Below are 17,637 nucleotides of genomic sequence, written 5' to 3' on the forward strand. Positions count from 1 at the left end.
GAGTGGATTACCACTCAAAGGCTGAGATGAGTTGAGCATCGTCGGTAAACAGAGAAGCTACTGAGAGCTCAGTGAGCTCAACGACAGCGCACGACGCAGTTGGGACGTTTTCCCGAACACCTCTTGTAAAATTGTGTTGCTTTCACGTTAGGCTTGAATATGCTCGCTGCTAACAGCCCTGTTAGCCCTGTGTGGCCCCTACCCCCCCCCCCCCAATTTTTTTTTTTTTTATAAAAACAGCACTGACCAGTTACATGTGGAAAGAATTAGGGTTGCATTTATGGCAAAAACTGTTCCAAACCCTTTCCCGGCACGTAGAGCAGCGCTATATAGCACTGAATTGTGTTTTCTCCATTTTAAGGGCACCCATTAGTGCACTGCATCACATTTTCTCCAGTAGAAGGGCACCGTGGAGGGCGTTTCGTCATGTTTTATCTACCTTAGGGGCATCCGAGAGGGCACTTTGGTTGCTTTTTCTTTTTTTTCAGCCCACCAGTGTGTCTACACTGGTGTTAAGTGTGTGTTTTGCCAACAAATGTGGAGATTTAAAAAATGTGCCGTGTGCGAGCGTGCACTTTAGTATGCTGCCATAATGCAGGGTGTCATGTTTATGTGTTGAGAAATGCTTTCCACAAGAAAAAGCCTCTCTCCCTACCCTTGAGCTACTGACAAAGGTCAACCTATTCAATACAACCCACCTATGAAATATCGACTCCCACTTGTTGACCCCATTAAACGTCTGATAACTTTATCACCGCCTAGCAAGAGCTGCGCGACCTGAATGCTCTTCCATCCAGGAGGCCCAGGGGCACAGACAGTATAACATTATAATAAATGCAGGAGAACACAAAACCACGCGACAGGTTTACAAGTAGCTGCGAGTTGCGTGCATGTGTGAAAATCAGGGAGGCCGGGTTATAAAAGGGATACAGAAGGTTGTTTCTCATGCTTACAGCTTGTCTCCATGTCTCTGCTTTTGTCTCCGGGCCAACCCAGGCGCCTCTCTGCTATACAGCATGGGAAAATTAAAAAAAACATAAAAAAAAAAACTAAACTACTAATTTCTAAAAAATGACCCGAGGCGTAAGGTACACCTGAATTGAGGTGCATGGAAAGCCTCTCAGCTTTTACATTCTCCGTCCTCACTGACTGAACTGCCACACCTCCCTTTTTAATACATTGTCCTTGGATTATTATAGCCAAAAGCATGGGGTTAATTGAATTGAAACAGGTTATTCAGTAGAGCTCGGCTGAAGAGCCGAGCGAACAGTACCTATCAGAAAAGGACTAGATTGTTCAATGCAAGCCCTCTCCAACTGACTTTCGATTTTGACTTTATTCATTCACTTTAGATTGCTGGCATCAAGAGTGATTTGAAATATGTCAAGTTATGGGTTCAGTTTTAACTTTTACAGGATGTTGACTTTACGCCAACAAGCTACACATCTTCTGTCTCTGTAGGGATTTGGAACTTCTCGTTTTTGCGAATATCAAAACTACATGGCCAAGTTGCATTGAGCATAGCAGGTTCACACTCAAAGGTGATTATTAGTATAAATATTACTGCATATATCGAGCTTTTGGTCAAAGAGTGGCAACTACTAGATTCAATACTTATGTTACAAAACATGTTTGGTAGACACCCCAAAAAATGTCACAGAATTTAGTTATTCAGTTAAAGTTGGGACACAAAAGAAATGATCATGCCAAACAATTTTGAATTGTGTCACAATAAAAATGAAAATAACCAAAATATTGTTTTAACATATTGTGCTGCCCTAGACCGGATTACGATCACTTGTCGAAGTTACCATCCGGCATTTAAAGGATGAATAACCAGTCCTTGCTTCAGATTTTCTTATATTTCTTGTGTGTTGGAACTGTTGCCACTTTTAAACACAATAAAAAAATGCAGTGTCTCTGAAATACAGTACACACTCTTGCCTGAAAAACAAATGTTTGAAAGTGCTTAAATCAAGCATGTGCTGTGGCTAAATAAGAGGCTCGTTACAAATTGAAGAAAGTTATCATTACCATAAAATATCGCACCTGTCATGTTTAGCTTTACCGCGTAATATTCATATGGACTTTATATGGTATAATATTCTGGTATTGCAAAGAACAACAGCAGTCATTCATGTTCATATTTGAGGAAACTTTATTTACAAACAAAATTAAGAGATTCCCATTCTTCTGCCTGGATAGAGCTCTGATGGATAAATTCCATCCAGGTGACGACCTGCAGGGACAACAAGGGACAGGGCAAAAAGAGTAAAGATGACTTGCAGATATCCGATAACGCCAAAGCAATTTCTGGGTAAACACCAGTAAAGATAAATGTGACAACAACAACTCTGACCTGCTCACGCCTGATACGCATCAATGTTTGCAATAACCTGTCACATTAACTTGCTAAAAGTGCAAGCTTATCTAAGCAGCACAGCATCAAAACCTTCATGACATTTGTTAGTCACTCTCAGACATGAAGATAAATTTTGCAAGATATGCCATTGAGCTAAAGGCTGAGCAGACTGTCATTGTCTGAGGTCACTGTTTAAACCAAGGCAGAAGTAAATGCCACATCATTCTGACATTTTAAATGAAAGCTCACATGCTAGACAAACATGGCAGTCATAATTACCTAGAAGGCTGAAAAACAGCATGGGACCATTTTACTTCTTCAGGATCTGATGTCTGACGACGATGAAGGGGAATGCAAAGCCACTGCCAAAGAACACCACCATCATGCCCAGCAGACGCCACTTGTTGTCCACAGAAAATGGCAAGTTCTGTATAAAAAAAACAAGTATTGTGACTAAGTGAGATGGCAATAACTTAATTACAATTCCTTCAGATACATTGGTAATTACAAAAACAACATCTGTCGACTGCACACATCTTGGAAAGCAATTGAGTTCAACATTTAATGCCATTTAAAGTTCAATTACCTGTGAAATTATAAACGAGGGGACACGTCTCCATTTCCCCGGTATTATTAACTGCATTTCTTATTACTAATGTCATGTGAGAGTTTTACACTTGTTTCTATGCAATTTAAGGCTCAATTTGAATTTGTAACGACTGTCCTTATGTGACTTCCAAATGATTTATGCAATCCAGTCCTTTCATTTTGATGAGAGATAAACAATATGGAACCCTTCACAGCAGATATTTTGACTTGCCAGAGCAGGAAAAGCACAGATGCCACCAATATTGTTAAGGACAGCGCCGTTGTAATACGTGTCCCTGAAAGCCATGACAGTGAGCGAGCATGTACAGTACCAGAGCTCTGGAGCTAGCTCACCTAAATGGAATGCAGCCATCGTTATAGTTATAAACTCCACCTGTGCTTTTCCTTCTTTGACAAATCAATATGTCTGCTGTGAAAATGGTCTACTGAACCAAGCGCTCTAAGGGCACACAATGATGCAGTATCAACACTTTGCTCCTTCACTACATGTACAATCAAACAGTTTTAAAGAAGACAAACTATCAGGTTTGTTTTTTGACACCATTAGTGACATTCAACAAGCTTTACAGCTGAGGCAGATACAGGTAGAATAGCTATAATTCAATATTTCAGTGACCTGGGGAAGCAAACTGCAGTGGCACCAGAAAATGTAAATACATTTAAATTGATTTAGTACATCACTACTAGTGTACTTGTATTTTATTAACGTGTTAAGAACGGATCCTTATAGTATTGTTTAATGGCAACGCGGTTTCATAACATCAAAGGATTAGGCGCACCTTTCTCCAGGGTCGCCTGTTAAGAAAGACTAGCTGTGACCTCAAGTTAACTTTTCAGCTATTAACCGGAAGTGTTGCACGTCTAAGTTAAGCTTTAACACTTGGACATACAAGTATGTCACCAAGAAATCTGCGGCGCAATATATGAAGGTCAGCGTGCCCTGTAACCTAAGTCTCGTTATTTGGTTTTGCTGAAGCAGCTTGCTAACGAAGGAGCATTGATAGAGTTGCTGATTAGCCAGTTAGCCACAAAGCTAATGCTAACCAACACGTCGCCAGACTCGCGCCCAAATCAACACTTGCAGGCACAACTCTGCCCAGAGAATATGTGTTTCTACGCGTCGTATAGTATCAGATTTATGCCTCTGTTGGTGGCTTGTTTCGCTAGCTTTACATTCACACACTTGCCGAATGACGGACATGACCTCCAAGTGACGCTAGCTAGCTCACGTTAGGCTGAGGATACAGACCAGGCCGGATACGCATAATATCACATTTCAAACAATATTTCTGGTTTAAGGTGGTATTCTCACCTGCCCTGGTCCTTCAGCATAATGTGAAGCACGAACAGCAGACGTCGTGAATCGCCTCACAGCTTGTCCCAGCATGATTGTAGCCTGGTTTATTCTCTGCCTCAATACAACGCTGATGTGCTCGACCTTCCTGTTTGTGTAACCGGCAGTGCGGCGCAAAGGGTTATGGGAAATGGAAATGAAGCCAGAGTCTACGGGAAATGTAGTTCAAAGCACTGAGAGGCCACTTTTTTTCCCGGCCTATTATAGATAGAGATTTAAAATTATATATTTGTGTGTATGTTTGTGTGTCTACATTAGATACAATCAACTTGACCGCTGAGAAGATTTACTCAGATGCTGTACTTCAATTTAAGGGTAGCCCTGCGTGTATCGCCTTTTTTTCTTTTGTTGCCACTTTTTACTTCTACTCTACTATATCTCAGAGGTAAATATTATAATCTTCACTTTATGACATCTATTTCTAAGCTTTAGCTACAAGGTACAAATCAATTTTATGCATGAAATAGAGTTTAGTCATTTTTATTATTTGTTTTTATAAATTCAACTACCCAACAGTTTATAGCAAATACAGCAAAAACTACAAGTCGATTAACCAATTTGCAGATTTGCAGAAAACTAATGGTTTTGGTAACCGTCATGTCAAGTGTAAGTGTAAAACAGTTCTTGCTTTCTGCTTCAAAAATGTGAATATTGTGTTGCATTTCCTTTTCATTGTTTCTAAAATGTCAATGTATTTGTAGTTTTTTCTTATGTATCTTTGAGGTTTGGACTGTTGGTTGGACAAAACAAGCACTTTGAAGGTGTCTCTTTGGGCTCTGGGTAAGTGCACTTCTCACTCTATTCAGAATCTTTACAAATCAGCAAACAATGAGTCAATTATAAAGAAAACAATAAGCTGACTAATTCATAATGAAAATACTCAATCCTGCATGAAGCTATGTAATGTACAATGCTGTGAGAGTTAGTGTAACCTCTCTAAAATCTAAAGACAGGGTAACTGGGTAGGCTTTCAGCTGAACTTGCTATAGCCTACCCAGGTACCCTGTCTGCCTTCTGCTCAGGTTTTCTCTATCGTAACAATAGATGATGATGTCGAAAAATGTGCTTGAAATATATAGTGTTTTGCTGCTGGAGTATGAATAAGAAAAGTGTCGGTCATGGATAGTGTAAAATGTTGACATTAGATGCATCTAGTGTGAAGCAATGATGACTTTTATTTGTGTTTTGTCACGTTCGTTGGCCGGCTGTTTCTTATCACTTTCAGCACTTTTCCCCATTTATTTGTATTCTGTCATATTGCTTTTTATCTGTTTTCATTTTTATGTACTCATTCTGTTTACTCGCTCGGTGATTTTGTTCGTTGTTTCTGTCTGTTATTAAATTTTTGCACCTATTCTGTTTTTACCTTTTTTATTTTTATTTGTGCTGTCCACATCATTTAAAATGGGGGCTTGCCCTTAATGATTTTTCGAGATTTTAATAAAGGCTGAATGAAAGAAACGACTGTTTGGTCAACATAGACCTCTGTTTTGCTGACTGTGTGAAGAGTTTTGACAACCAGACTTCAGTCTTTAGTAATCGCAAAAAAAAAACAAAAACAAACTTGAATGCAGTGTGGTATTTTACAGTGTGATATTAGTACATATACTCTGGATCCTCCTCCATCACTGGTGTAGTCAAGAAAGTGACAAAGCCAACTCTGTATTCTAATTAAAATAACCGATTCAGATCAAATCTGGTACTTTGTGTGTGTGTGTGTGTCAGTATGGGCTACAGTGAAAACATATTGTTTGATAAGCTATCTATATGTGCTATTTCATTGCCACGGTAATAACTATGGTGGACACAGTGACTGATGGTGTGACCCTCCTTATATACCGCTGCTGCTACTTTCATTGATTAATGCTCATATGTGCACGCCAGGCTACACACCATGTCACTTCAGAGGCTGTTTGATTTATTCATTTATGATGCAGACTACTGTTTATTCAGAATGTGTATAGATAAATGCCCAGCTTATAGGAGTCAGTGGCATAAGAACATTTTCCAAAGAGCCTCAGGCTTTGGATATATGTTGCAATTTCCCCATTAGGCAATCTGTGTGTGTGTTGTGTACGCATTTACTTATTTGATAGTGTGCATCTGCAACACCTCATCTTACATGTTTCTCATTTGTCACGTCCCGTTGCCTTTAAAAAAAAAACAAACACATCATCTGACTGTCATGAAGAATTTATGTTCCCTCCCTGTGTCTGTTTGCGTTCACACGGATTCTTGAAGTGTGAGAGATGGAGTGCACGTCTGTTGTATCCTCCTGGGTCAAAGAAGAGTTTAATCAAAATGACTATTCAGTGTTTTTAGATCCATCACTCAAATAATCGTAAGCGCGAGCATTCATTCGACATTTAAAGTGGACCAATGCCTTCTGTCTTGTGTCTTCGTAAATGGGTTCGCAGATGTCGTGTAACATGGTGCATTTGCGCAGCGCCATATGGATTTTGCTTGATGAGCTTAACAGACGGTATGGATGGGTACACACGTTAGGCTACAGGTTAAGAGTAGAGAAAGTGTGATGATTACGGAGAGGATGTTGACTGTGACAACATGGAAGTGCTATCCCTGCATCTCACCTGAAGTGTTTGGTGAGCAGCCCAGTCACCAGGATGAAATGTTGGCAAATGTTAACATTTCTGGAAAAACCACTGATATGTTCACACTTGTACTTATACGTACCTATGTACCATTCGTAAGCGTGCCACCACTGGACAATTTTTTAAGGAGACCGTGTCACAATTCCCAGCTGTGTTTATGGCAACAAGAATCTGATGTTTTTTGATGGGAAGACAGGGCATATTCAGCCGTGTTTGCGGAGACCAAATCAGGTATTTTAAGCCAAAACGAAACCTTTTCCTAGCACGCTTTTCAACATTTGTAAGCGTGACACCAAATGATACCTCTGCGATTGGGTTGTAGAGAGTGCAGCAGTGTTCATCTTGTACAGTATGTATATATGTATGTGGTATAAGGAAAATATATAGTTGGAGCCAGCAGCTGGTTAGTTTAGTTTAGCATAATCACCGGAGACAGTGGGAAATCCTCTTGCCAGCAGCTCTAAAGCTCACTAATTAACACGCTTTACCTTCTTTGTTTAATCCGTACAAAAACCAAAGTGTAATTATGACGATTCACTGTTTTAAAGGAGATTATGCGCTGGATCATTGCTTGGATGAGTGCAGTTTGCCAGGCAACCAGGAAAAAAGAAGGAACCAGGAAGTTTAACAAGATATAACATTATTTGTTTCCTCTAATCTTTTCAAATTACTCAAATCTGTCTTTATTGGCGTCCTCAATAAAAAGGCCATTTAAGAATGAAAATAGGGACATTCTTTTTTTCTTTGCATGATCATCAGTTGTAAATCAAAGTCACAAGGCGACCTCACATGTTCTCCATGTTCCACAGTGCTGTCTTAACACTTTTCTTGAATGTTCCAGTCTCATAGATACACTTTGTAAACAATTTTTATTCAGTTTTAATTTCAATTTTATTTGTAAGGGTCAGTATGCAATTAAAACATAAATGTAACCATTTAATGCATTGCACCATAGTTAGCCTTTGGCTCATTTACATCTGCAGACCCATTAACGTATAGCAGCACACATCATGAGATATTTCCACAAATACGAAACAAATACCCTGATTTGAAAACAATCAAATTACAAGAAATGACTTCTGATAGTCGAAATGCAGCGGGGACTAACAGGGACAGAAGGAGAGACAGAGAGTTTTTCTTAATTCTCCAATAATGAGCCACAGACTATGTATGAATCATTTTAATATTTTCCACAGCCGATGGCCCCAAAACATTCTCTGAATGCAGACAGAAATTTATTGCGGAGCAGCGAGTGAAACTTTCTCAGTTATGAATGAGCCAGAAAATGATTCATCGCGGAGCCACTTACAATAGTTGCTCACTAAATTAAATCCTCCTGAGTTCCCTCACTACTTTGATGTCCATTTTCAAAAGTGCTATTTTGAGCCTTTTGGGAAGAAAGTGAAGTAGGTCTCTGATGAGGTCTCTTTACTTTTACACAACGTATAAAAACCCTCCTAATTTTGGGAAAATAAAAAAGTTCTCCACTGAAGCGTTCAGCTAAACCTTTTGTATTCTATGTAATGTATGGAGCTTCACTGTTGTGAATGCACCTGTTTTCTGACCCTGACATAATGTCAAATCCTATATTAGCAGCGTGTTCCGCGTAGCATTAGATCATCTCCCGGTACGAAGTGAACGCTCAGTGTTGTCAGCTGGTGAAAATGCTGTTCTCCTGACAAGTCTGGAGGGCATGTGACATTGTCTGCTGTGATCCGGATAGCCGTGGCAAGCTGGTTACCCCTCGTCATGGCTGCCACATCCATCAAGGCAGCGTCGTCAACCTGGCCCGCTGCCACGTATCTGCGCTCCCATTGCCAGCACAATCTGTTAAAAAGGAATGAAGGATTGGGATGGATCCTGGCGCCCGGTGCCCACCACAAACAATCTCATCAGATCCTACCTAAAGTATTGATGTTATTACTGGTCACATGAGGTCGGTAGTACAATCCCAAAATCCATCCTGTGTCATGTTTCAATTCATCCATGCTCTCAGTCCAGCGTTTGTGATTTTTGTTGACTGTCTTAATTCAATTCCCTCGCACATGAGCGAAGCTGTTTGCACCCAGAGTGCTCTGTCAATACCCCCGTGTAAAGATGCAAATGTGCTGTGTGCACAAATACACAACGCTGTCCTCTTTAAACAACAAGCCACAGTTTTGTTCAAGTCTGCCAATTAGCATTTGGTGAGACCCGCGCTCAGTCATATCTGTAAACAAACCTGTAATCAACCATGTACATGCAAGTGGATAATAATATTGCAGTCTGTGTGCATAATTACAGTACATCGATAGACTGATTCATGGATTAATGGCAAACCAAACGTGGCTACATGCAATAAATATCTGAATGTAAGATGTCACTCGTTATTATTATGTTTTTAATTTTCTCACTCAATGCTTTTAGCAGTTAGAAACCAATCTGCTACAGTATATGACAGATAGCAGGCGAGACCGCTAACGTAAACAGCATCTCTCTCCCTGTCTAGATTTGCAATAATGTTCCACAAAGGGGTTGGTTGGGGGGGGGATAATGGATAATGTTAATCAATGAGGACAGTTCATTTTGGCAGCAGCACTCTTGAGTTTAAGGCGTCTTGCATCATTGCCACCGACAAGAGCCTGAGAGCTGATTCGTACAATTACAGTGCATTTGTGGAACGCGAGGGTGAAAAAGTGAAAATCTTATTCGGACTGAAACCTTATTTGTTTCTGTTTGTGCGAGCAGTCGCGACAGAAAGCGCTCCATCGGTCATCGCTCCGCCTCGGGTTCAGTCCTGGTGGATTCATCTGTATTCGGGGGGGACTGAAAGGGCCAACCGCGCCGCTTCCTTCCATTTCTTCTGTCTCTGTTTTATGGTCAGAATATGTCCTGTGAGCAGGGCTCCTGCAGGCGTGCAGTAAGCGTACAGGCGCTCAAAAACGCATGCAGGTTGGACAGCGCGCACACACACGCGCCCGCAGAGACACATGTTGCCTCCAGCTAAGTCGCCATGGGAGTTCGTAGCATGCACATAGTGGCATGATTTGACATTAATCTTTAAAGTGGATAAAGCAGAAACTGCATGGGATTGCTGCTGACCCAGCTCTCTCGGGATGAATCACCTATGCCCTTGTCCATTCAGGGAAAGACCTCTTAAATAACAAGCATCCTTACCCACAATCACGTTCATGAAACATTACCGTTCCCCGGTTTAATACACTCCAGTCTCACGAACGGGCTTCTACTCCCTCCCCCCCGAGCTCGCTTAGGCGTCGCTGTACCTCTGAAATAAAATGGACGCTGATGATTGGATTCTACATTAAACCTGCCAGGCTGGAAAGAAAATTAGATAGAGAATTATTCTGGAGAGCAGAGGTAAACATGACAAATTTGAGTCATTCGCCCCCCTCCCCCAACCCCCAGCATGCATAGGAGGTTCTTTATGATCTCTGCTCGTGAGGGTTATGTGAGGTGTGAAACATCATCCTGCTGTCTCGGCACTTCAGCTTTTTTCAGTATCAGCTGTTTATTTACTGTTTCAATAGAATCCAGTTCATGTCCCCTCTGATATAGCCAAATGCATGTGTTGGTGGAGCCTAGCCAAACTGTGAGAATATTTTTAAATGAATATATGTACGAATAAACTCATGAATAATGACAGGTTATGCAGTGCTGGGTGATAATGTGTTAAGGCATTGTACGTGTTGTACAAGACCTATTTTATCATATTCATGTTTTATGACCTTAAGCCAGGCGACAAGGCCGCCAAGCCAGTGACTACAGTCGACGCCTACGTGTCAGTGTGATGCGACTGGATATTTTTTGGCCACGGACACTGGGACAATTTCCAGCCACATTTGTAGCAGCAAAAAACTGATTTTGATGATGAGTCGCAACATTTCTCCAGCTGTGTTTGTGGTGACAAAAACAGGTAAATTTTAAGCTAAAACATATTTTCCTAACCCTAACCAAGTGGCGTTTGTACCTAAACGTGACCAGAGCATAAGCACAGTATTTAATCTGGTGATTGGGTTGTGATAAAATGACATGTCCCTTAACAAAATGAAAATAATCAGAGCCATCTTCCTTTAAGTATACGATGGAATAACACTAAAATCGACATCCTGTAAAGACAAAATCAACAAACAGTGATGAGCTTGTTGGTGCATATTTTCCTTATTCATTTTCTGAATAGTCTCAGAAGTACTTTAGCACATTGAATTGTGATAAAAATGCTCTACTCCATGGTTTTAAACATCACAAACAAACATTGCATCATTTTCTGCAGACATGATGCAAATAAAAAGTTGCTCCTGAAAGTTTTCCAGGTCAAGGACAGAAAGCGAGCGGTTTCTATTACATTTCTGTTCTGCTGATTTCTGCTGAGATGACTGTGGGCTTTTTGAAATCAATCCATGCACGATGCAAGATGATTCTGTTACACACACACTCCGAGCACAGTAAAAGTAAAGTTCCAGTCTTTCCCGCTGTTTGGCTCTTTTTACATTTGGTCCACCTCCACTTTTTTTTTTTTTTGTCAAAGTATTTGCCTGCACAGGCTTCTCATTGACTGTATAACTTGTACATCCCATTCTATTTTACCTTTGAGGCATTGCGAAAAACTTCAAAAGGTGTGTTGGAAAAATCATTTAACTTTCATTCAGTTAAACAGAACTTCTCTGCCTCTGGCATTGATTTTTTTAGCTGGTGAAGAGTGAAAGTGAGAACTGAACTTTGGAGCTCTGCGCCGTAACAAATGACAATAGCTACAGTAAGAAGGTGAACCAGCAGACCAGGACACTTTGACTGCGTGTGCGCTGTGTGAATGCGTATGGTGAGCACGTGTGTTTCGCAGAGCAAACACGACTTTGCTTCACAGTAAACATGAGAACAGAAGAGATTCTGTTGTCAGCACAAGCAAGTCGGCTGCTCTTGCAGACACTGTGGTATAAATATTCAATGTCTGATACGCAAATATCAAATGTATGCAAATAGTCAAAGAACCATCTACTGTAAAGTTCATGAGGATGTCTCCCTCTTTTCAGCCCAGCTGCCAGGATATAGGCTACGTAACGTATTGACATTTCTACATCGCATTTACATTACATGTTTCAATGAGCTGACTGTCATATCAGGAGGTGGGCTGGGGATGGTGGTGGAGGTGGAGGTTTTAAAATTTGTAAGCCTGATTCCACTGATTGCTTTTAAGGTGACCGAAGTCAGGACATCCTCAGCTGTGTTAGTGTTAGTGCTGGACGAAACAAGTGTTTTAAGCCAAAACATTATGTTTTCCTAACTCTGACCCTAAGTGGTTATTGTGCCTAAACCTAACCAGACCATAAGCACAGTGTTGTCAAAATAAAACATTGAAAATTGTGCTTAAAGACAAGTAAAGTTGATATGCAAACAAATATATAGCCTCAGCATATCTGTCGACTGCTGGGATTTAAATGTATTCTGGTGATTGGGTTGCTTTTTCTCTCATTTACACATTTCTTTAATTTTTTTTACAAAACACTGTGTCTGCAGGATACAAGGAAACGCTTTGTGATCCCTTTCATTATACTCTCGCAGTATTCATGTCTGTGAGAAATCTACCGTCCTTGGCAATCCCAGCAGTCTATTGAAGATGAGCTCCTGCTTTGCCACCCTGTCAACCACGAGACAGAGTGCCACAAAGCCACCTGTCAGCGGGCCGTTAAGCGAAGCTCCAGGCTGACCAAGGACTGACCGGGAGCATCTGTGCCACTGTTTGTGTCTAATACGCTAATGAGAGCTGTCAAGCTGTCGAATTCACTCCCGTTGCCCTCCGGCACTAACAATGGCACCTTCAATTTGCCTGACTTGAGTGACATTAACAAACACAGCCACAAAGAGAACAGACGTGTGCCAGTGCCGCCGTGCACTGACATGTTCACAAACAAGTAATAGAGGGATGACACTGACACACTGATACAACCCTAGACGCACATACAGTGGGAGGAAAAGAGAGAGAGGCTGACAGAGATTTGTTCTCTTTAATAATGGAGATCCTTGTGTTGACTCCCGTTCCTCCGCCTGCCTTTAGAGGCCAGTGTTGCTCAGCCGCTGTGATGGTCGCTTCTTCTCAACGGGAAGATTAAACGAGCCCAGAAAAGGTCTAAAAACACATTTATCCCAGAGCAAAACCCTTAAGAAAAAAATAAGTCATTCCCTGCCGTTTCGCCAAATTCACATGAGCATTCTTGATTGATGCCATGTGCCGGGCTGTGCAACCCTCCGCCACCTTATGAAAAGAGCAGTGTACACAGTCAATGGCAGCGTGTGTGAGAGGTCTTAAGGCGCTCCACTCCAAACCTGCCAAGCATCCATCAAACACTCTTCCAGGCTCACTTAACATTTTTCCTTCCTACAGTGTCGCGTGCTCTGACCTTGTTCCAGGGCAACAATATCTTCCTGCTAGAACATAAAATAAATAAATACCAAACGCACATTCGAAAAAAAGAATCAGTGGGGAAAAATGGAGATCCACTTTTCATGAACAGTTCCTTTGTGCACACAAAGGAGCTATGTGCTTATCTATGTGCACACAGAGGAACTATGTGCTTCTCCATTTTAGAAAAAGTGAGATATTAAAGTACAGGATTACATGCAAATGTGCTAGCCTGCTAATTGTTTTAGCACCTACAGTCTGTCTGTTGTGTGAACTTTGGCACACAACAAACAAAACGTGTCTCAACCACAGCTGGGTCTAAAGCCTTTAAGGGATTCACGCAGTTCCTGTGATGGACCACTGAGGGACGTAAAGGAAACGCTTTAAAAACAATTGGGAAAAAAATAAATAATCAAATTGCAGTTTTTGGACTTCAGGAGTGAGACTTGATTTATTTGAACTTTAATGCTGAACTGAAGCTGAAATTGAATTACATGGTTGCTTTCAAGGAGCTGTTTATAATTTCACTTCGACCAAATCGACCAAAAATTAAGAGTTCAGTCAGTTTCTAATGCATCTGCAAGAAGGGACAGCTTCCCGTCAGATGCTTAGCGTTACAAGATGATCAATTAATCAGTATTTTTTATATGCACATGCGTTACTGCAAAAAACAGTAACGTAATGATAATCACTTGCTGAAATAGCGGAGATGCTGTCAAAACTAGGTCAAAATCTTCTATGTTTGTTTTATGGAATAGATATGTTATATGTGTATCAGCAATCCCTTAGCAAAAAGTAGTATACTTGAAGTTCATTTTATTAAGTATGCTTGAGTTTAAGTATAAGTATAGCAAGTATACTTATACTTGTAGTACTTGTAGCGTACTAGAAAGTATATCAATTTAATACTTCTTTGGACTAAATTGGAACATTTTAAGTTTATAAAAGTATACTTTAAGTATAATTTATAAGGTCATTTTAAGTTTACAGAAGTACAGTTTCAAGTATACAACAAGTACACTCATCTATATACTACTAGTGTGCTAACTATATGCTTCTGGTCCACATTTTAGTTTATGAACATGTAAGTTTATAACAGGGATAATACCTCAATGCAAATGTGTGTAGTGAAAAACAGTTTTACTCTGCTAAGCACAAGTCAATAACTTGACCTTAGTCTGCAGTTAGATCAAGATATATTAAATATTAGTATTTATAACTTGGCAAGTTCTGGATACAGATTCACCAAATTTTACCACACACCAACAACTTAACAGATGGGAAGTCTCTCCCGGAAAACATCCCTTCACTCACGGTGCCAACATTTTTATCATCTTTGTTAACACGACACAATTTAACCACAGAACAAGGATGAGAATTAACCCGCAACCGTCTTACACATCATCTTATTCACAACCACATTCACGAACCATAATTACACCAATAACAACAGAATACCCAAGAGTCTTTGCGCCACAGTCCACAAGGGGCGTTACAGTATACTACAGTACAAGTATAAGCTTTAGTATTAAAGTATAAGTGTAAGTCTAAGTATTAATGTACTTAGTCTTAGACTATTCTTTATACTTTTCAGTATAAGCCAAGTATACTTCACTATACTTTTCTTAAGTATATAAAATATAGTATATAAAAAGTACACTTCAAGAATACTTCCTCACTTTTAGTATAAAATAAGTATAATTGTTGTACACTTGTATAAACTTCTTGTTGCTAAGGGATTACTTGCAGCATGATGTTCGTATGTGAAAAACGTGAGTTCAGTGTCAGGCTACTCAGGGCTTCCTGTGTGTCCCCGCACGCTGCTCCCCTGCAGTGTAAGTACGAAGAAAGCAGCATGCAGAGACCTCCAGTCACATGGAATCACTGTATGTGCCAAGATTATGTAGTGTGAGTCAAATGTTCGTCAGCATAAACGTTCCCATATGTCAGGCGGTGATAAGGGGTCTAATGTATAATGTATGTGCAGATGTGATGTGCACATAAGGTAGAGAGCGGCATAATTAATGCATTTAAATTCTGCCTATTGCGGCGCATGTTATCATGGACGGGGGGAAGCTATATGTGGTGCTGAGTGGGCCGCAGCAGCCCCTAAAGAAATACAGTGACAAGCTGGCGGATCAGCTCGCTCTTCTGTGAAATATCTGAATCCTCACCGTGCAGCATTATGATGACCCACGAGGCCGTTTGTCGCCGGCATTACCGCGCTTCTTAGATGCTACGATCATGTGAGGAAAGGTCGTCAGTTCGCACCTGGCATTATGAATCTCGAGTGACGCACGATGATTTTCACACAAAGAAAGTAAGAAATGAATGTGTAACATTTGCCAATTTTACACGAAGACCCGGATGACAAAGGAGTTTGTCATGGTCAGCGTTTCTCAAAGAGATGTTCAGAGATACCCTGAACTTAAAGACTCACAAACTTGAGCTATTTTGAAGGGAGTCCGGGGAATTTTCCTCCCATCTCCCTTCTGTTGACTATGGTTATTGAAGCTTCTTTGTTTGTCAAATCGTTGTTAATAACTGTTAATCCCAGCCATTCAAATTAACGTTCACAATGAACATTATGCACCATTTTCTATGACATCATTGCACAGACTGACCCCTCAGCTCCCTCAAGTGTGACTGACTTCCAGCGTTCCGGCCTGTTAGACTATGTAGTGGGCTGGAAGCAGGAGTTTAATGGGTGCATTTTCAGAAATGGTGACACTGGCAAGGCATCAAAGCGGCAAAGGAGCTACTGGAGGGCCCCAGCTGCAATGCTGATTATATGCATTCAGGTAAGTACGTTTGGATATGTACTGTGCTGTACTGCATGTGCGTGCATTATTTTGCTCTCTGCAATATATAATAACAATGTTTTTGACAGGGGGTTGATTTTTTTCTTTAAACCAGTTTACATTAAGTTCATTTTACCATTGTTTCTGTAAAATCTTCCTGCATAATACTCATGAATATACCTTAACTTGATGGTGCAGACCCTTTTTCACATATATGTCTTGAATTAAACATACACATCCTGCAGCAGATTGGAAATTCATATCGCTCACAGAGCGCATTTTCACCGAATTCATCATATGAATTAAGCTGTTTGATGTGATGCCCTTAAAGAAACGGATCACTGTTTCTCAGACCAGGACCTCGTGGAAAAACTTGCTTCTCCATCCGAGCCGAGGCTGCGCAAGGTCACGCTCCTTTCCCTCCACTTTGAACATTTGCGGAGGTTTTCTCTTATGCCTGGTAAAGTTGGGCTTATAGGCCTTCATGCATACTGCAGTCCCACTTCCCGACTGCACATACTGATAGAGCCGTCGACCCCAGCTTGATGTGAACATTACTCCCCTTTAATGTTCGTCTTTGCAGCCCTTTAACGTCTGTGATTCATTATTCATGTTACTTCTTCGACGACGGCCAAGTTTCCTCCGAGTGGGCAAGGGTCATCCTGAATGTTATAATGGCTGAGCAATTAGTCAAAGATGCAAACATCTTTTCCCCAGGACTACTTTATATTCACATCAATACAAATACTTCAAATGTGACAAAACGTTAAAAAGGGGAAAAGACGCCTCCAGACTGAGAGTTTTGTTTTCACCCAATCCTTAATGAGGTTAAGGTCGTGGAAATCCGAGGTAAACGTAGAATCAAGAACAACTGTAATCAAAAGGCTGACCGTTAACTAGGAATCAAAGATACCTGAACTCAGCCCTCCCCTATTCACCCCCCCCCCCTCCCCCCCCAACCCAGCACCCTGTCAGCATCATCTGGGAGAGCAGGTGGGTGTTGCGGGAAGTCTGATTCTTTGGATGGCTCCAGCCTGCCAGGAGCTGACAGATCCCTTTTTTTTTATTCTGCCAGAGATCAGACTCTTTATCTGGGCACGAGAAAGAGAAGCGAGCGCCTGGCGAAACACAGGTGGAACCGTCACACACCTGCTCTGGCACCGGTTCTGATCTGCCCGCCTTGTTTAGCTCGGCTTGGAACGGTCGGGAGCACTTGACATACGGCGGGGACAGGTGCATCGGAGACACCTCGGGTTGAGGAGCATCTGCGCGGGGCTCTTCTTTTGCCCTTTCATAACGACGCTTGGTTGACATTCAAAAATCAGTCATGGAATACGCGAGCATCATCTGCGCTTATGACCCACGAGCTGCTAATGGCGTAATGTATCTCACAGGCCTGGGTGACTCAGTTCAGCTTTGATTTAATAGACAATGAAGGTCCATGCGCGGGTAAAGCACAGAGCCGGCAATTAAGCTCCCTTTGCTGCAATTTGTTAACAGCGCTG

General features: G+C 41.2%; 1 protein-coding gene across 1 annotated transcript; it reads right to left on the reverse strand.

Moving 5' to 3' along the window:
* Positions 1-2,140: 2,140 nt before the first annotated feature.
* Positions 2,141-4,466, reverse strand: cox7c (cytochrome c oxidase subunit 7C). The gene is made up of 3 exons (XM_030415950.1): positions 4,284-4,466; positions 2,642-2,789; positions 2,141-2,239 (listed from the first exon to the last, which is right to left on the reverse strand). Exons 1-2 carry the CDS (start codon positions 4,356-4,358, stop codon positions 2,673-2,675), a joined length of 192 nt encoding a protein of 63 aa, XP_030271810.1. The 5' UTR covers positions 4,359-4,466; the 3' UTR covers positions 2,141-2,239; positions 2,642-2,672.
* Positions 4,467-17,637: the final 13,171 nt, after the last annotated feature.

Source organism: Sparus aurata, chromosome 5 (genome assembly GCF_900880675.1).
Source record: "Sparus aurata chromosome 5, fSpaAur1.1, whole genome shotgun sequence".
Lineage (NCBI taxonomy): Eukaryota > Metazoa > Chordata > Actinopteri > Spariformes > Sparidae > Sparus > Sparus aurata.

What these genes read in the sequence shown, in the direction of transcription:
- cox7c (XM_030415950.1), bottom strand. Translation starts at nt 4,358, where the DNA reads ATGCTGGGACAAGCTGTGAGGCGATTCACGACGTCTGCTGTTCGTGCT. An exon ending in ATGCTGAAGGACCAGGGCAG is followed by an intron (nt 2,790 to 4,283) that starts GTGAGAATACCA and finishes TTTTTTATACAG; the next exon opens with AACTTGCCATTTTCTGTGGA.